The 14,985-nt window shown below is 44.6% G+C and overlaps 1 protein-coding gene and 1 long non-coding RNA gene across 2 annotated transcripts in view; one reads left to right on the top strand and one right to left on the bottom strand.

Annotated features, from left to right (window-relative positions):
* LOC133514153 (rho-related GTP-binding protein RhoN-like) overlaps positions 1-5,429 on the top strand; it is a 41,559-nt gene extending 36,130 nt beyond the window's left edge. The window contains exon 5 of the mRNA XM_061845564.1: positions 4,749-5,429. Within this exon, the coding sequence (XP_061701548.1) occupies positions 4,749-5,003 (255 nt within the window). The 3' untranslated portion in view covers positions 5,004-5,429. The remainder of the gene's footprint in view (positions 1-4,748) is intronic.
* Positions 5,430-8,419: 2,990 nt separating this feature from the next.
* LOC133514852 (uncharacterized) lies at positions 8,420-13,330 on the bottom strand. Its single transcript, XR_009798871.1, has 3 exons — positions 13,268-13,330; positions 10,222-10,402; positions 8,420-9,525 (listed from the first exon to the last, which is right to left on the bottom strand). It is a non-coding gene; the product is annotated as an uncharacterized LOC133514852 (long non-coding RNA).
* Between the last annotated feature and the right edge of the window lie 1,655 nt (positions 13,331-14,985).

Genomic DNA, 14,985 nt, shown 5'->3' with positions numbered 1-14,985 from the left:
GACAAAGTGTGATTTGGTTAGCTACACAACTTGTAATTGTCTTTACTGTCAAACTAAACTAAAATTCATCTTGTTTTTGAAGGATTGTTCACCATCTGCCAAACTGCTTCACTGCCATCATCGCTAGCGCTCACAACTCAAATTTCTGTTCATGACTGAAGACAAAAAAAAAAAAAAAAATGGAAATACCATTTGGTACATATTGTGTAAAAGCCTCAAGTACCCACATTGAAAAACGAGATATTTTCAAAGAAAGACGGTACACAGAGAGTTTAACGCTAGCGCCGCCATGCTAATGCTAGCCCCATGCTAATGCTAACACCAATGCTAGCACCACGCTAACACTAACGCTAGCACTGCGCTAACAGCTAAATAAATACCGGTAAAAACACCGAGACATACAGTAACACGCTAGCGCAGCGCTAACAGGGCCGGACCGGTAAAAGTCACTTCCTCGGCACATATTTTCCACCGGTTTCACTCTTACCTTTTCCGCTCGAGTGCCCCCTTGCGGCACAAATCAGCCGCATCACCGCATAAACCGCAGGGTTGAAACCGTGTGGAAAAAAAAAGTCGCAGATCGTGGGCCGGAAATAACGGTACTTCAAAATACTCACAAGTGAGATCACTTGTACGCCGAGGTCGCGGTGTACTTGAGTTATCGGGGATGAAATATGAAGTCAGATGTTTTATATTTCTTTTTAACAGTAAGTGAAATGTTTGACATATCGCTGGGTTTTGCGCTTTTGTCTGAATTTTACGCCGAGGTTGTGACTGCGGACTCGCGTGTTCCAACGGCGGAATACAGACGTTGACGAACCTCCGACCTCCGAGTCGGACCCGATAAGCCGCTCGGCCGATACGTGAATTTTAATCAGCGTGTTGTGTTTGTCGAGCGGCACGCAGAAAAGCTCACGCGCACACAAAAAAAAAAAAAGCTGTCGAAATTGACACGGCCTCAAACAAACAAACAAATGGGGAAAAAAAAGAAACGTCAGCGGCTTGGAAATGAAGCGCTTGCGTAAATAAGATGTGTAAACAAAAGATGACAAGCTACGGCGTATCTATGGGTGGGAGTGGGGGCGGGGGGGGGGGGGGCCGCGGGAAGCGGTTGTTTGAGTCTGCTGGAGCACTCGGCGGACACAGCATTAGGTACACCTGCGACCGCCTTCACCAAAAAGCTCCTCGCAATATTCTCGAAAAATGTTTTGAACCTGAAGTTTACTCACGACCTTGGCAAACAAAATAAGGAGCCGGTTTTTGAAACTTTTCCCCCTCTCGTATTAATACAACTTATTTGTCATAACATTATGACTTTGCTGAAAGATTTTTCTTTTTTTTATCATGATATTGCTGATTTTTACTCTCTCTACTATGACTACTTTTTTACTTTCTGACATTGCATTTATTCATTTTGTAAAATTTATTTTATCATCACCTTATTGGTCTGAAACAAATGTAAAAAAATCTTTCCCCTCCAGTAATACTATTTTAATATTATTTTTTATTTTTAACTCAAATTGATACTTTTTAAAAAATATATTCCAATGTAACTTTGTAATTATTTTGGTGGCACATCTCGTTACCTTTTTTTGAAATTACAACCTTTTTTTTTAGCTAAAATTGATACTTTTTAAAAAAAAATTCCAATGTAATTTTGTAATTATTTTGGTGGCACATCTCATTGTTACCTTTTTTGAAATTACAACTTTTTTTAAGCCAAAATTGATACTTTAAAAAAATATTCCAATATAATTTTGTCATTATTTTGGTGGCACATCTCATTGTTACTTTTCTTGAAATTACAACCTTTTTTTTTTTTTTTAAGTAAAATTGATACTTTTTAAAAAAATATTCCAATGTAATTTTGTCATTATTTTGGTGGGATATCTCATTGTTTCTTTTTCTGACAGAATTACAAATTTGGTAAAAAAAAAAAAAAAAAAAAAACATTACAACTTCTTATCAAATGGTGACGTTTGTTTAATATAATATACATACCGTAATTCCTGGCCTACGAGCCTCACTGAGTACATTTGTAAAGGAAATACCATTTGGTACATACATACGCCACAGCTATGTAAAAGCCAACATTGAAACCCACATTGAAACACAAGATATTTAAAAAGACGGTGCACAGAAAGAGGTTAAAGCTAGTGCTAGCGCCGCGCTAAAGCTAGTGCTAACGCTGCGCTAACACTAACAGGGCCAGTTAAAATAAAACTTACCGGTAAATATCACTGAGAGACGCTAGTAATACAACAGCAACACGCTAGCACAGCGCTAACGGGGCCGGTAAAAGTCAGACACTCGGAACAAATATTCCTTATGATACTGAAGATCTTCAAATGATATTGATCATAACTAACACTGCAATATTACTGGCACGGTGTTACCCCAATTTTTTTTCTTTTGTAATGTTACAACTTTTGTTCCCAAAAAAATATCCCGTTATAATACAATTTATTTGTCTGACAATATTGCCCCTCCCCCTCTCCCCAAATGATTTTACTTTATTCCGCTTTTGTCGGAGTAGAAATTACAGATATCCGTTTTGAAAAGTAGAGCGTAAGATGTCGCTAAAACAATAAATAAGAACTACAGTACTCTGTAGTTGCGCTAAGGTGCGCGTCGCCCTGCAGAGGGCGTGCGGCGTAATCCAATCGTCTTCGCTCTTAAACGCTTCGTTGATGTCGCGTCGAGTTCCAAGCACAGCGGAGGAGTCGCCAGCGCTTTTACTGACCACCGCTTCAACCCCTCACGTTCCTCCGTAATCTGCCTCAGATTGCACTATCACGACCCCCACCCCCCCCCACCCCCCATCGAGGACGCGCACGCGTCTCACCTGCGGATCGTTGCGGCGGCCCCCTAACGGGAAAATCAAAGCCGTGCAGATTGAAAGCCCGAGCGTGCGATTGGAGGAATCACGGGAAACGCACGAACAGGAAGTGGGCGTCACGCTCTTCAGCAGTTTTGAGTTGGATTTACCGAATCAGTGAGGCAATTTTACTGGGTTCTATGAATAGCTTGAACACGACGACACCAGCACTTCGGACGTGTTTTGCGCTTTCCCGTCGACGTGTCATCGTCGTCTTCGGGAACATCAAGTCCGCCGGTTTTGATGCGGATGACAGCTGCTAAAAGCATATTGCAGGGTTACTCTCAAACATTCGGCACAGAAGTAAAAAAAAATGACATTGAAGAAGTCAGACACGAAGGCGTTAATGGTCGCTAGCATCTGGGGATGCGTTGTGGAAAGTTTTGGAGTAGTTTGACTCACAAGCAAAAACATTTGAGATATGAGTCCAATATGGGATGTGCACTCAAGTCGGCATAAGTTTGGTTCCAGTTAAACTGAAAAAAAAATGAGAATTACACGTTGTGTTGTGTACATTTTAAACTTTGGAAAAAAAGGGGAAAAAAATCACATAGAATTGTGTTACGACAGTCCGCTTAGCTTCATGCTAACAAATAATGCAAAATGCCATACATGGGCTAGCGAATAGCGTCAAACGGTGCATCACACAGACAATTCGACAAGATATTTACAAAGAAAGAGTTTTCAAAGTTTTAATACCTTAACATAGCAACAACACGGTAACGTGAACAGGGTCGGTAAAACAAAAACAAAAAAACATGCTGGTAAAAAATCACTGAGACACGGCAGTAACACAGCAGCAATACGCTAGCACAGCGCTAACGCAACTCTAACAGGGCCGGTTAAAAAAAAAAACATGCTGGTAAAAGCCACTTCCTCGGCACATATACTCCACCAGTCTCACTCTTAACTTTTCTCCCCCTTTAGAAAAAAAATGCACAAATTAGCTGCATCACCGCATAAGCCGCCGGGTTGAAAGCGTGTGGAAAAAAAGTTGCGGCTCATAGGCCGGAAATTATGGTTAACGAAAAACAATCCTTTCAATAAATACATTCATACATTGAAACAAAGAAGTTATAAAAAGTAAATTCACAGCACTCTACACTAACTTTAGCGTGGCGCTAACAGGGCCAGTTAAAAAAAACATACCAGTAAAAATCATTGAGACACAGCAGTAACACAGCGGCGACACGCTAGCACGGCGCTAACGCTAGCACAGCGCTAACAGGGTCGGTAAAAAAAAAATAAAAATAAAAAATAACACTGGTAAAAGTCACTTCCTCGACACATATATTCCAATGGTCTCACTCTTACCTTTTCCGCTCGAGTGCACCCTGTGGCCGTGAGAAAAAAAATGCACAAATTAGCCGCATCACCGCATAAACCGCAGTGTTGAAAGCATGTGAAAAATGTCGCGGCTTATTGGCCGGAAATTACATTAGTTGTGAAACTCTTCATTGAACTTCTAAACGATCGTGTTATACTGCCCCCTGGTGTGTTGCATATGTTCTTCCGCGTACTGTACGTACACATTATTCCCTGTACTCTATAATTTGTCTATAATGCGTTCTGTTTTCTTATATATTTTTTTTAATGTGTACGAGGGGACTACAGATAAAAATGACCTCATAGAACTAATAATTATATTCCAATATTTTTAAAAAAAAGCACACTGTATGGAATACTTTTGTACTTTAGCCCTAGATTCTTCAAAAGAATATAACTTGTCTCTAAATAATATCAATTAAAAAATATTTTGGGATAATTTGCAATAGTCTTAAAAAAATATACAAATATTTCAACTTTATTTATTTACTGTATTTATTTTTGCCCGTGTAGCATTGTTTTTTTTTTTTTTTGTGCTTCGCAGGGCAGCAGCGTGGCCCGCCAGATGGGGGCGGCGGCCTACGCCGAGTGCACGTCCAAGATGTCGGAGAACAGCGTGCGGGACGTGTTCCACGTCGCCACGCTGGCGTCGGTGCGCCGGCCGCACCAGCCGCCGCTCAAGCGCAGCGCCTCCCGCCGGGGGCTCAAGTGCGCGTCGCAGCTGCCCGCTCGGACTGAGCCCGCGGACCAGGCGCCCGTCCTGAGGAAGGACCGCGCCAAGAGCTGCGTGCTCATGTAGAAACGACGCGTGTACAGAAATATATGCCAGAGGACGCCTATTTATTGTTTTTTTTTTGTGAAAAATGAAGTTGCGCTGTGGGAATTTTGCTTTGTGCGCGCGCGTACGTGTGTGTTTGTCATTTTGTGTTGTGTCAAAATGATGGAGGATCGGGCCCGAAGGAGCGCAGCACACACGTGGACGCTGCCGTACAGGAAGTGCGGCGAAGAGGACGAGCATATTCGAGCATCTCAGGAGGATGATGACGATGATGATGATGGCGGTCGTGGCGTAAACAAAAACGCTGTGAGGATCGGGAGCCGAGTGGTTTGTCGCCGCCGCAAGTGCTTTCGAATTGAGAACGCGGACGCGTTTGCAACACTGTGCTTCACGTTACTTTGTGCTCTTCGCTCACGATTGCAAAATAAAAGCGCCGGCCTGACTGCAGATGGCAACGTTAATCGCGCGGGCGACGTCGCTAGCGGCTGACGCGTAAAAGCTCCAGCGCAGGAAATGAAATCGGCGCGTGTTGCCGTACGGCTCAGACAACTCGTGAACTGTAATGTCTCGTACATTTTACAGCAAGTTCCAGTACAACGTTAAAATGAGGACACACGTAACCCATCCATCAATTTTTTTGCCGCTTATCCTCACAAGGGTACACACAATCACACACCTAGGGGCAATTTAGAGTGTCTATTAATGTTGCATGTTTTTGCGATGTGGGAGGAAACCGGAGTGCCTGGACGAAACCCACACAGGCACGGGGAGAACATGCAAACGCTGCACAGGCGGGTCCGGGATTGAACCCGGGCCCTCAGAACTGTGAGGCCAACGCTTTACACACTTTCTCCACTGTGCCGGACCAAGCCGATACCAATTACTGTTATTTTTTTTTTTTTTACGGTTTACACCAGCGGTCCTTCACAAGTTCAGGGCCGAGGCCCCCTCAGATAGGAGGTTGGAGCGGGGACCCCCCGGTTATGTATATTCAAACTATACACGCGTTCAAATATTTGAATATGATGTACGTGTATAAGAAGGTTGATGTTAAAGATTAACGACATTTTAATGGTTTATCTGATTTAAGATGGTGTTAGGTCACAAGGCCACAGAGACGAGCTTTGCATTACAGCGCAATGTTAGCATTTTGATCTGACAGCATGGCATCATCCATCCATCCGTGTTCTTTCCCGCTTATCCTCACAAGGGTCGCACTCACAATCACACCCAGGGGCAATTTAGAGTGTCCAATTAATGGTGCATGTATTTGGGATGTGGGAGGAAACCAGAGCGCTCGGAGGAAACCCACGCAGACACGGCGGAGATCATGCAAACTCCGCCCAGGCGGGTCCGGGATCGAACCCGGGTCCTCAGAACTGTGAGGCCAACCAGCTGCTCCACAGTGGCTCCCATGGCATTATTTTACAGATAATAAGTACATTGTACATGACTTGGTGTCGTGGTACCCACGCCTGACTTTGGTGCGGGATGCCGGGGATCGAATCCCACTCAGTGACGGTGTCGATATCTGCGACTGACTGACTGGCGACCAGTTCAGGGTGTACTCTGCTCTTCCCCTGAAGCTAGCTGGGATGGTCTCCAGCTCTCCTATGTCCCTTGTGAGGATAAGCGGCCTGGATAATGGATGATTTACCAACATTGTGGATGGCCACATTGCTTTATTTAGATATTTTTATGGTGTTTAACCATAATTATCTTTTAAAAGAGTCCAGAGTAACTAACTAACTGTACATGACATGATCTGTTGTAGCCCATAACAACAAATCAGAATTGCTTTAATTGGAGCTTTTTGTACACAACTAAGCTAATTCTGTTCCTTTGCCGCTCATCGTCACGGCGAGAGCCGCTTTAGTATGGCGTACGCGCCGCTTCACGATTACGGCCTTGTTCTCCGGTCGGATGCCGAGTCTCGGCGGGCGGGGAGACCATAAAAGCGGAATAAAAGTCCCTCGCGTGCTTTGTCAGCGCGCCTAATAGGACGCAGGATTTCCTACTCAATCTTCCAGCGCTCCGAGCCGGTCTTTGCTCGGCGAACGGAGGAACGACACCCCCCCCCACCACCAACTACCCTCTCGAATCCGGAATTCGTCACTGACGTCACGGCAACCGCAGTGACGGCCGCGCTTCGGAATTCTGATGAGCTCCCGGCGGTCGCCGAGACTTGCTGTCGCTTACCTGCCAGCGGAATGAAAGAGGAGAGAGCCAGAAAGTGGAAATCACTTCCGTGTGGTTTCTGCGTTCACCTCACAGTTCTGAAGTTCAGGACTCGGATGTCGGCTCTCGGCGTTCCTGTGTGGATCGCGTCTTTGACATTCTTACTTTTGCTCTTATACGGCAAAACACGCACGCTAAACTGGCAGTTCAGTTTTAAACGTGCATACGAACGGTTCTTTGTCCATGGCCGCCCTGCGATTGGCGAGATACCAGTCCAGGGTGTACCCCGCCTCTCGCTCTGAGCCACCTGGCATCGGGTTCTCAGCTCACCCGATCCCCTAATAAGGAAAAGCGATGTAGAAATTGGACGGATGGATAATCCAATTCTCTGCAACGCGAGCCTTCTTAGCTTCACATTAGGAGCAGTAATGTAACAGTTGTGATTGATGAGCTCGAAACAACGTACGATATTTATGGATCACACGAGCGCGTCGCTGAACTTGGAGCAGACAAAAAGTGTGCCGGTTGATTTATGACCATCCGAATGACCGCCTAGCTTTATCCAGATTCATCCAAGTCAACAACAAAACATTTTTCTTCAACCTGTCGGACGTTTGTAGCTAGCCTTATCAACTTGCTAGCACCACAGAAAATGAGCCTCACACTAATTTGAGCTAACAAAAGCGTAGAATTATTAGATGACAATATATGATTCATTTGATTTATGACTATCCGAATGACCGCCTAGCTTTATCCAGATTTATCCAAAACATTTCTCTTCAATCTGTCAGACGTACGTAGCTAACCTTATGAACTTGCTAGCGCCACAGAAAATGAGCCTCACACTCATTTGAGCTAACAAAAGCGTAGCATTATTAGATGATAATTAATGATTTACGACTATGTGAATGACCGCCTAGCTTTATCCAAGTCAACAACAAAACATTTCTCTTCAACCTTTCGGAAGTATGTAGCTAGCCTTATCAACTTGCTAGCGCCACAGAAAATGAGCCTCACACTCAATTGAGGTAACAAAAGCGTAGCATTATTCAATGACAATATATGATTCATTTGTGTTTACATGTCATCCTTTCATGCATTTTTCGTGCCTGTTCTCCTTAATAGCATAAATTAAATAAATGAAAAATATTATTTAGCTTTTGTTCGAAGACACTAGCCACACAAATCAATATTTTAGCAAACAATTACATAATCAAGCTATAGTCATGCTTGCTAGCTTAGCATACGCAATAAGTCAGCTACACCATGATGGAAATGTGCACAATTCCGATAAAAGGGTAGCAAAGAGAATTCAATGCATCACTTTGTGCCTTTTGGGTGTCAACAACTCAAATATTCACACAAACTAGCTCGATATCACACGCGTATGCGGGATAGAAACAAAGCAAGGCAGATCGCGGGAAGGTACCGCGCGCAGCTGGCGTCTTCTCTGCATCCGGCCCCGTGGTGCCATCCAGATAAATCCATCCTGGCCTCCGGGCAGGCCTGCGGCGACGCGAGGGAGCCTCGGCTCGGTTCAGAGTTGGCCCGTCGCACAAGTCAGCGGCGCGGCCAAGAGGAAACACGTAAAGACGCGCTCGCTTCAAACTGGCTTCCGTGAGGACGAAACGGGCCCCAGAATCGTACGGCAGATGGCCACACGTGGCCCGACGACTCGCAGAGTCGAGCAAGAATAAATAGATAAAAACGGGAAAAAAAGCAGAAGCACACATGCAACACCTCTTTTCTGTATTAATTTTATGTTTTAGATGAAAAAATAATAAAGCCAGAAGCTTGTAGTATTAGGGAATATTGTTAATGCTGTTTGGTTCACATTCCCACATGACGACTGCTGTCTGCATTTTTTTTTTTTTTAATGCTGCCTTGTTAGAACCGAAAAATTAATTCGCTCAAGATCTCAACACAGTTGATTTGATTTCCGTTTGTCTTTTTCCACATCATTTCACAAAGACTTGAAAAAAAAGTCACAAGCATATTTTGATGCAGTAAGAAGTATAAAATTTAGATATTTCAGTACCCCCCCCAATCAAAAGTACTCACGTGAAGTGCAGATGCAATACCTGAGCAATGTACTTTCATCCACAAATTTGTACTTCACTGCAGGTGACCAAAAAAAATAAAATATGGATTTTATTTTTCTTTCTCTGAGCTGTAAAAATGAAGCGATTTTCCAAAAATGGATCTTTTGGCAGATCTTGTGTGCTTCTGTGACTGCACATAATCACAGTGTTTCTTCTCTGATGGCTGCAGACAAGGAAGCAAGTAAAGGGGGGAGCCGGGGGGGCGCAATCATCGGCGGCCCCGGCCTTTCATTCTCGCCTCTCTGTAATTTGACCCCGTAGAGCTGGGACAAAAATGTGTAACGTATCGTCACGAGGACTCTACAAACAAACTTTCGGCTTTAAGGACAGAACACGTGCATTCAATATTCCGGTTATGGATCCATTTCGCAGATATTTGACTTTTCCACTGGAAGTCCAAAGGCTATCCTAAAAATGCCATCCATAATTCGACCTCAACAAAGACAGTCATGCTAATCTTTATCATGGCACATTTGGAGATATATTAAAAATATTGTGCAAAAAAAATACATTTTATGTATCACTACAATTGCTGAAAACGTATTAATAACCGAGAAGTCAAGCAACTCCACTCATATCAGTGAGTATCCGGCGCAATTACAAGTTACTTAGTACTCTTAGGTCCTTCTGTTAGCTTACGAGCTAGCTTGAAGCGGATACGCAGTATTTTTGCGGAGTGGTGAAAAATCTTGCTCGGCAAAATAGCAGCAAGGATTCGAAAATGAGCATGTTGGACAAATGCGTTGTCAATTCTCTCAGTCCAAATATGGAATGATTCCAAAATATTAGAACGCTACAAAATGGAGCTTCGAGCCAATCAACCGACATAGCTTAGCCTCATCGCATCCAATCAGCACACGCGTTAGCAAACATTGTCTTCGCGTCCACTCAGGATATCACGAAATTATTGTCAAAACAAAAGCATGTATTAAATCAATTGACCTTGTTTTGCTACTCACAAGCTTCGGCGGAATTGCCGCAGCGAGTTGAAGCGCCGCCAAGCGCAGAAAAGCCAACATGGCGCCATTAAGTCTCTCTCGTGTGCCAAAAGACTTCAAGGAGCTCGCAGCATCCGTCTGTCTGGCCATATGTCCGTCTGCGGCGTCATGTGACCCGCTGCCAGGTGCGCCCTTGGAAGATCTAGCAAGAGGTCACGTCGGTCCTCAGCCAATCAGGGTGCTTTGTTGCCACAATAGCCCCACCCCCTTGAAATCTTTCAAAGGGGTGGGAGTGGTTTATTTTACTTTCACGGGTTTCCTATTGATTTTGTATTTTCAAAATATGTTCCCCTCTCAAAATTCTGCCAATAGTTACATTTGAAATTGGCGATCAGCAAATATGCAAGACGTGATTGTATATTTTCGGCGTTCAGCACAGAAGCCCTCACATCTCCACAAGCAATGTTTGTTGAGCCATTAATATTGCATCGTCAAAGACCGCGCGCCATTTTGAACACTTTTAACTGGTCAATAATTTATGAAAATTAACACGAGCCATCGTGTGGCCCACATTTTGCTTCGGCTTGTCGCCGCTAACTTGAGCTATCTGAGCTGCGTGACGGGGGCAAATTCAAATCAGCTCATTTGACAGTGAGCAAAAGTTGGGAAAATATTGAACGCTTGAAGATATTTAACGCCACATCCAGTTGAAGTTTACCGTCAAACTCAACAAAACACAAACGGAATTACATGTGCAGGACTTAGAACAACATGGCTTTGCCTTTGGTAAGTCCGCTTAGCTTAATGCTAACAAATGAAACGGCGTTGACATGCTAACGGTTAGCATCGATAGTGCCAGCTTTGAAAGCAACACATATCTGAACACAAACGGTGGCGCAAAACATGTAGACAGCTAAAATAACAATACTTGCGGGCATATTCTGTACAAAAAAAAATGACATTTTATAGCATCTTACTAAATGAATTAAATTAGTAGAAGAAGAGGAAATGTATTCTACTTTGTTGGCGTATGCATCACTGTTTGATACTATCACGCCCCAATGGGCCAAGGGAAATACACCAGAAGGAGCAGAACAATGAAATGGGTTTTAGGGTTGATGCACCAGACTGTTTGATTAAGTGAATTCTATTTTAAATTATAATTCTATTCTTTTTAAAAAAGTAAAGCATGTAATTTTCCCATCCATCCATTTTCTTTGCCCCTTATCCTCACGAGGGTCGCGGGGAGTGCTGGAGCCTATCCAAGCTGTTACAGGCAGGAGGCGGGGCACACACTGAACTGGTTGCCAGCCAATCGCAGGGCACATACAGACAAACAGGCACACGCACAATCACACCTAGGGGCAATTTAGAGTGTCCAATTAATCGTGCATGTTTTTTGGGACATGGGAGGAAACCGGAGTGCCCACCCGGAGAAAACCCACGCAGGCATGGGGAGAACATGCAAACTCCACACAGGCGGGACCTCAGAACTGTGAGGCCAACGCTTTACCAGCTGACCCACGGTGCCGCCCTGGGGGAAATATGATTTCAGAAATGTTATTTCACTACAGTGTGTTGCTAGGATTCTTTAAAAATAAATAATAAACCTAATAGTATTTACAAATTGATTTTTTTTTTAAAAGAATGAAAATCAATATATACATTATAATATAACAATGGAAGACAGTAAAAACGTGTAACGCAACAAAATATTTCAGGGCACTGGAAAATGTAAACTCCCAGTTGGCCGGATTCACAAACAGAGCGGGCCACACGTGGCCCCTGGGCCATGTATTTCCTAACGCCTGGTCCAACATGCCCGCCGGCACCCCGCTGCACTTCAACTCACGCACACGGGCTTAATCTCCACACACCAGGTGGGTCCAAACACACGCGCCAGCGTTGCCCGGGCGAGTCGCTCGGGCGATGAAAGCGAGGCGGCGGACAAAAGCTAGACGAGACCAAAGCGTGGAGGCAGCTGGCGAGCGGGCGACGTCGCCGCGGTGGATTTATTGGACGGCGGCCCACCCGCCGCTTCGCAGGAAGCCCTCACTACTCTCGTACAGTCTTCAGCGCCATTTTTATTCGCGGTTTCCATTGTAACTCACAGACGACAAATTCTTCTTCCTGGTCGCTCGCTACCAGGCAGGCACACGATTGGATGACGATAACGAGCGGCGGACCGAGATACGAGTCGGCCGCTTTCACTCCCGAGTCCGCATTTGAGATACGAGGGATGGACGACGGCAGTGAACGCAACTCGCTTCATGGCAACAGTTTGGCTCATAGTGAAAAAAAGACAAGCGCGGTATAAGCCACCGACCGCCATCTTGGTACTCCCAAAACGTGTGACGGACATGGTTTACAGGTTGGATTATGGCGGGGTCTTCCCTCAAAGTTTGGCATGTAGAACTAAAACTGGTCGCGTGAGCTTGACATTTTTTCAGTTCTGGTGACATGAAGGATTTTTAATTCGACTTGGTAAGCCAAAAAAAAAAAAGGCTAAGTGCAAAGAAAATACATAGAACACCGTGACAAGCAAGACACCTTGCATATTACCTAGACCCCGATTTCCGTGACATTTTAACTTTTCCCAAAATATGCTCTGAAGCACTATCATCGTAAAAAAGCAAAAAACTAAGCATTTTTGTGTCATAAAAACATGAAATTTTAAGTCAATCATTTCGATATATTTGGGGAAATACCTGCTAAACGCATTGTTCATTTGTTGTCTCTGCGACGTCCTATTTCAAACAGAAAAATGAAACTCGTTTCCTCGCATGTGAAAACCAAATTCATTTTGCAGAGTTTTGTATTATGAAGTTCATCAAAAATTTCACATAAAATGTTTTTCTTGCTTAGCCATTGATGAAGTTTGGGAAAATATTGACATCGCTTTTTCACGAAAAACCGTCGGCCTATAAAGGTGAAGCAGAGACTGAACAGTGAGCAACGACAACCGTAAACAAAATTTTGTTCAAGTGAATTGTGCTCATCGGAAAATAAAAAAAGAAACATTCACAAACAAACTTTAACAGTGTCAAAGTAAATCTTTCTGACTTACCCGTGGAATGTTTTCTCACAGCCACGAAACCGGCGATTAACGCACAGGTCGGCAGGGTTGTTTTGGGAGTATCAAGATGGCGGATGGCGACTTCCGTTTTGGTGGCCAATGAGCCATCCAGTCTTTATTTTTTAGATCAGTGACACACACTCCCAGGCTGCTGTTAATTAGAAGTAAAAACAGTGGTACACATTTGCTAATTGTGTTTTTTTTTTCCAAATACAAATCAATTAGCAGTCTATTAAAGTAGCAGAGATGATTGTTTTTTGGCCCCCCAAGGCTCATCCCCGGAGGCCGATCCCCGTCAACATGAGCAGCGACGAAAGGGTAACGAGCTCGATCGCGAGGCCGACGATGCGTTGGCCGATTCGTCGCGGCGAGGACTCGGGAGAAATTTGTCGGCCGTAACGGTAAACGCTTCCCACGGCTCATTTTGATGCCTTCGTGGCGGGCCCAAATGGAGTCTTGCTGGCCGACTGGGAGCAAGACATGTTGTTTGCGCTTTGTGTGTGTTTTCTTTCTTTCTTTCTTACAAACACACACAAGCTCCTTGCTTTGTAGAAATTCTGACATTGCCAATTTCCACCGGCTGGCTCCGTCCGTCCGTCCTTCCACTCTCCCTGGAGACCACAGAAAGGGGGGAGACAGGTGACATATTAGATGGGAGGAGTATAATAGAAGAGATTTTTCATTTCTTTTCCGTCTAAACAGAACACGTTCCGATGCTAGTTGATAAAACTACACACCTTTTCTGACACACGGGCTTTCACGGTCATCACATGTGAAGCGGTTGAACCAAATTGTTGACATGTAAGAAAAAAAAAATGGGGTGGGGACGAAAAAATGTATTCATATTTTGAGAGAGAGAGAGAGAGAGAGAGAGAGAGAGAGAGAGAGCAGTTACTTGATGGTGTAGTGGTACACACGCCTGCCTTCGGTGAGGGCAGCGCGGGATCGATACCCGCTCAGTGATGGTGGCGACCAGTTCAGGGTGTAGTCCGCAGTTCGCCCGAAGCTACCTGGGAGAGGCTCCAGCTTTCCCGCAACCCTTGTGAGGATAAGCAGCTTGGATAACGACAAGACATACATATATCCATCAATTTTCTTTGCCACTTATCCTCACGAGGGTCGCGGGGAGCGCTGGAGCCCATCCCAACTGTCGACGGGCAGCAGGCGGAGTACACCCTAAACTGGTTGTCAGCCAATCACAAGGCACATGGAGACAGATGACAGAGTCGCACTCACAATCACACCTACGGACAATTTAGGGTGTCCAATTAATCTTGCATGTTTTTTGGGATATGGGAGGAAACCAGAGTACCCGGAGAAAACCCACGCAGGAACGGGGGGAACATGTAAACTCCACACAGGCGGGTCTGGGATCGAACCCGGGACCTCAGAACTGTGAGGCCAACGCTTTACCAGCTGAACCACCGTGCCCGCGTGGGTTTTCTCCGGCCACTCCGGTTTCCTCCCACATCCCAAAAACATGCGACATTAATTGGACACTCTGAATTGCCCCAAGGTGTGATTGTCTCAATGTGTCCTGCGATTAGCTGGCGACCAATTCGGGGTGTCCCCCACCTCCTGCCCGTTGACAGCTGAGATAGTAGGCTCCAACACTTCCCGCGACCCTCGTGAGGATAAGCAACAAAGAAAATGGATGGAGTTATATATATATATATATAAATAGTCATCAAAAAATATTTTCACATTTG

The sequence above is a fragment of the Syngnathoides biaculeatus genome, chromosome 16 (genome assembly GCF_019802595.1).
Source record: "Syngnathoides biaculeatus isolate LvHL_M chromosome 16, ASM1980259v1, whole genome shotgun sequence".
Classification (NCBI taxonomy): domain Eukaryota; kingdom Metazoa; phylum Chordata; class Actinopteri; order Syngnathiformes; family Syngnathidae; genus Syngnathoides; species Syngnathoides biaculeatus.
This window is presented reverse-complemented; position numbering and strand designations above follow the sequence as displayed.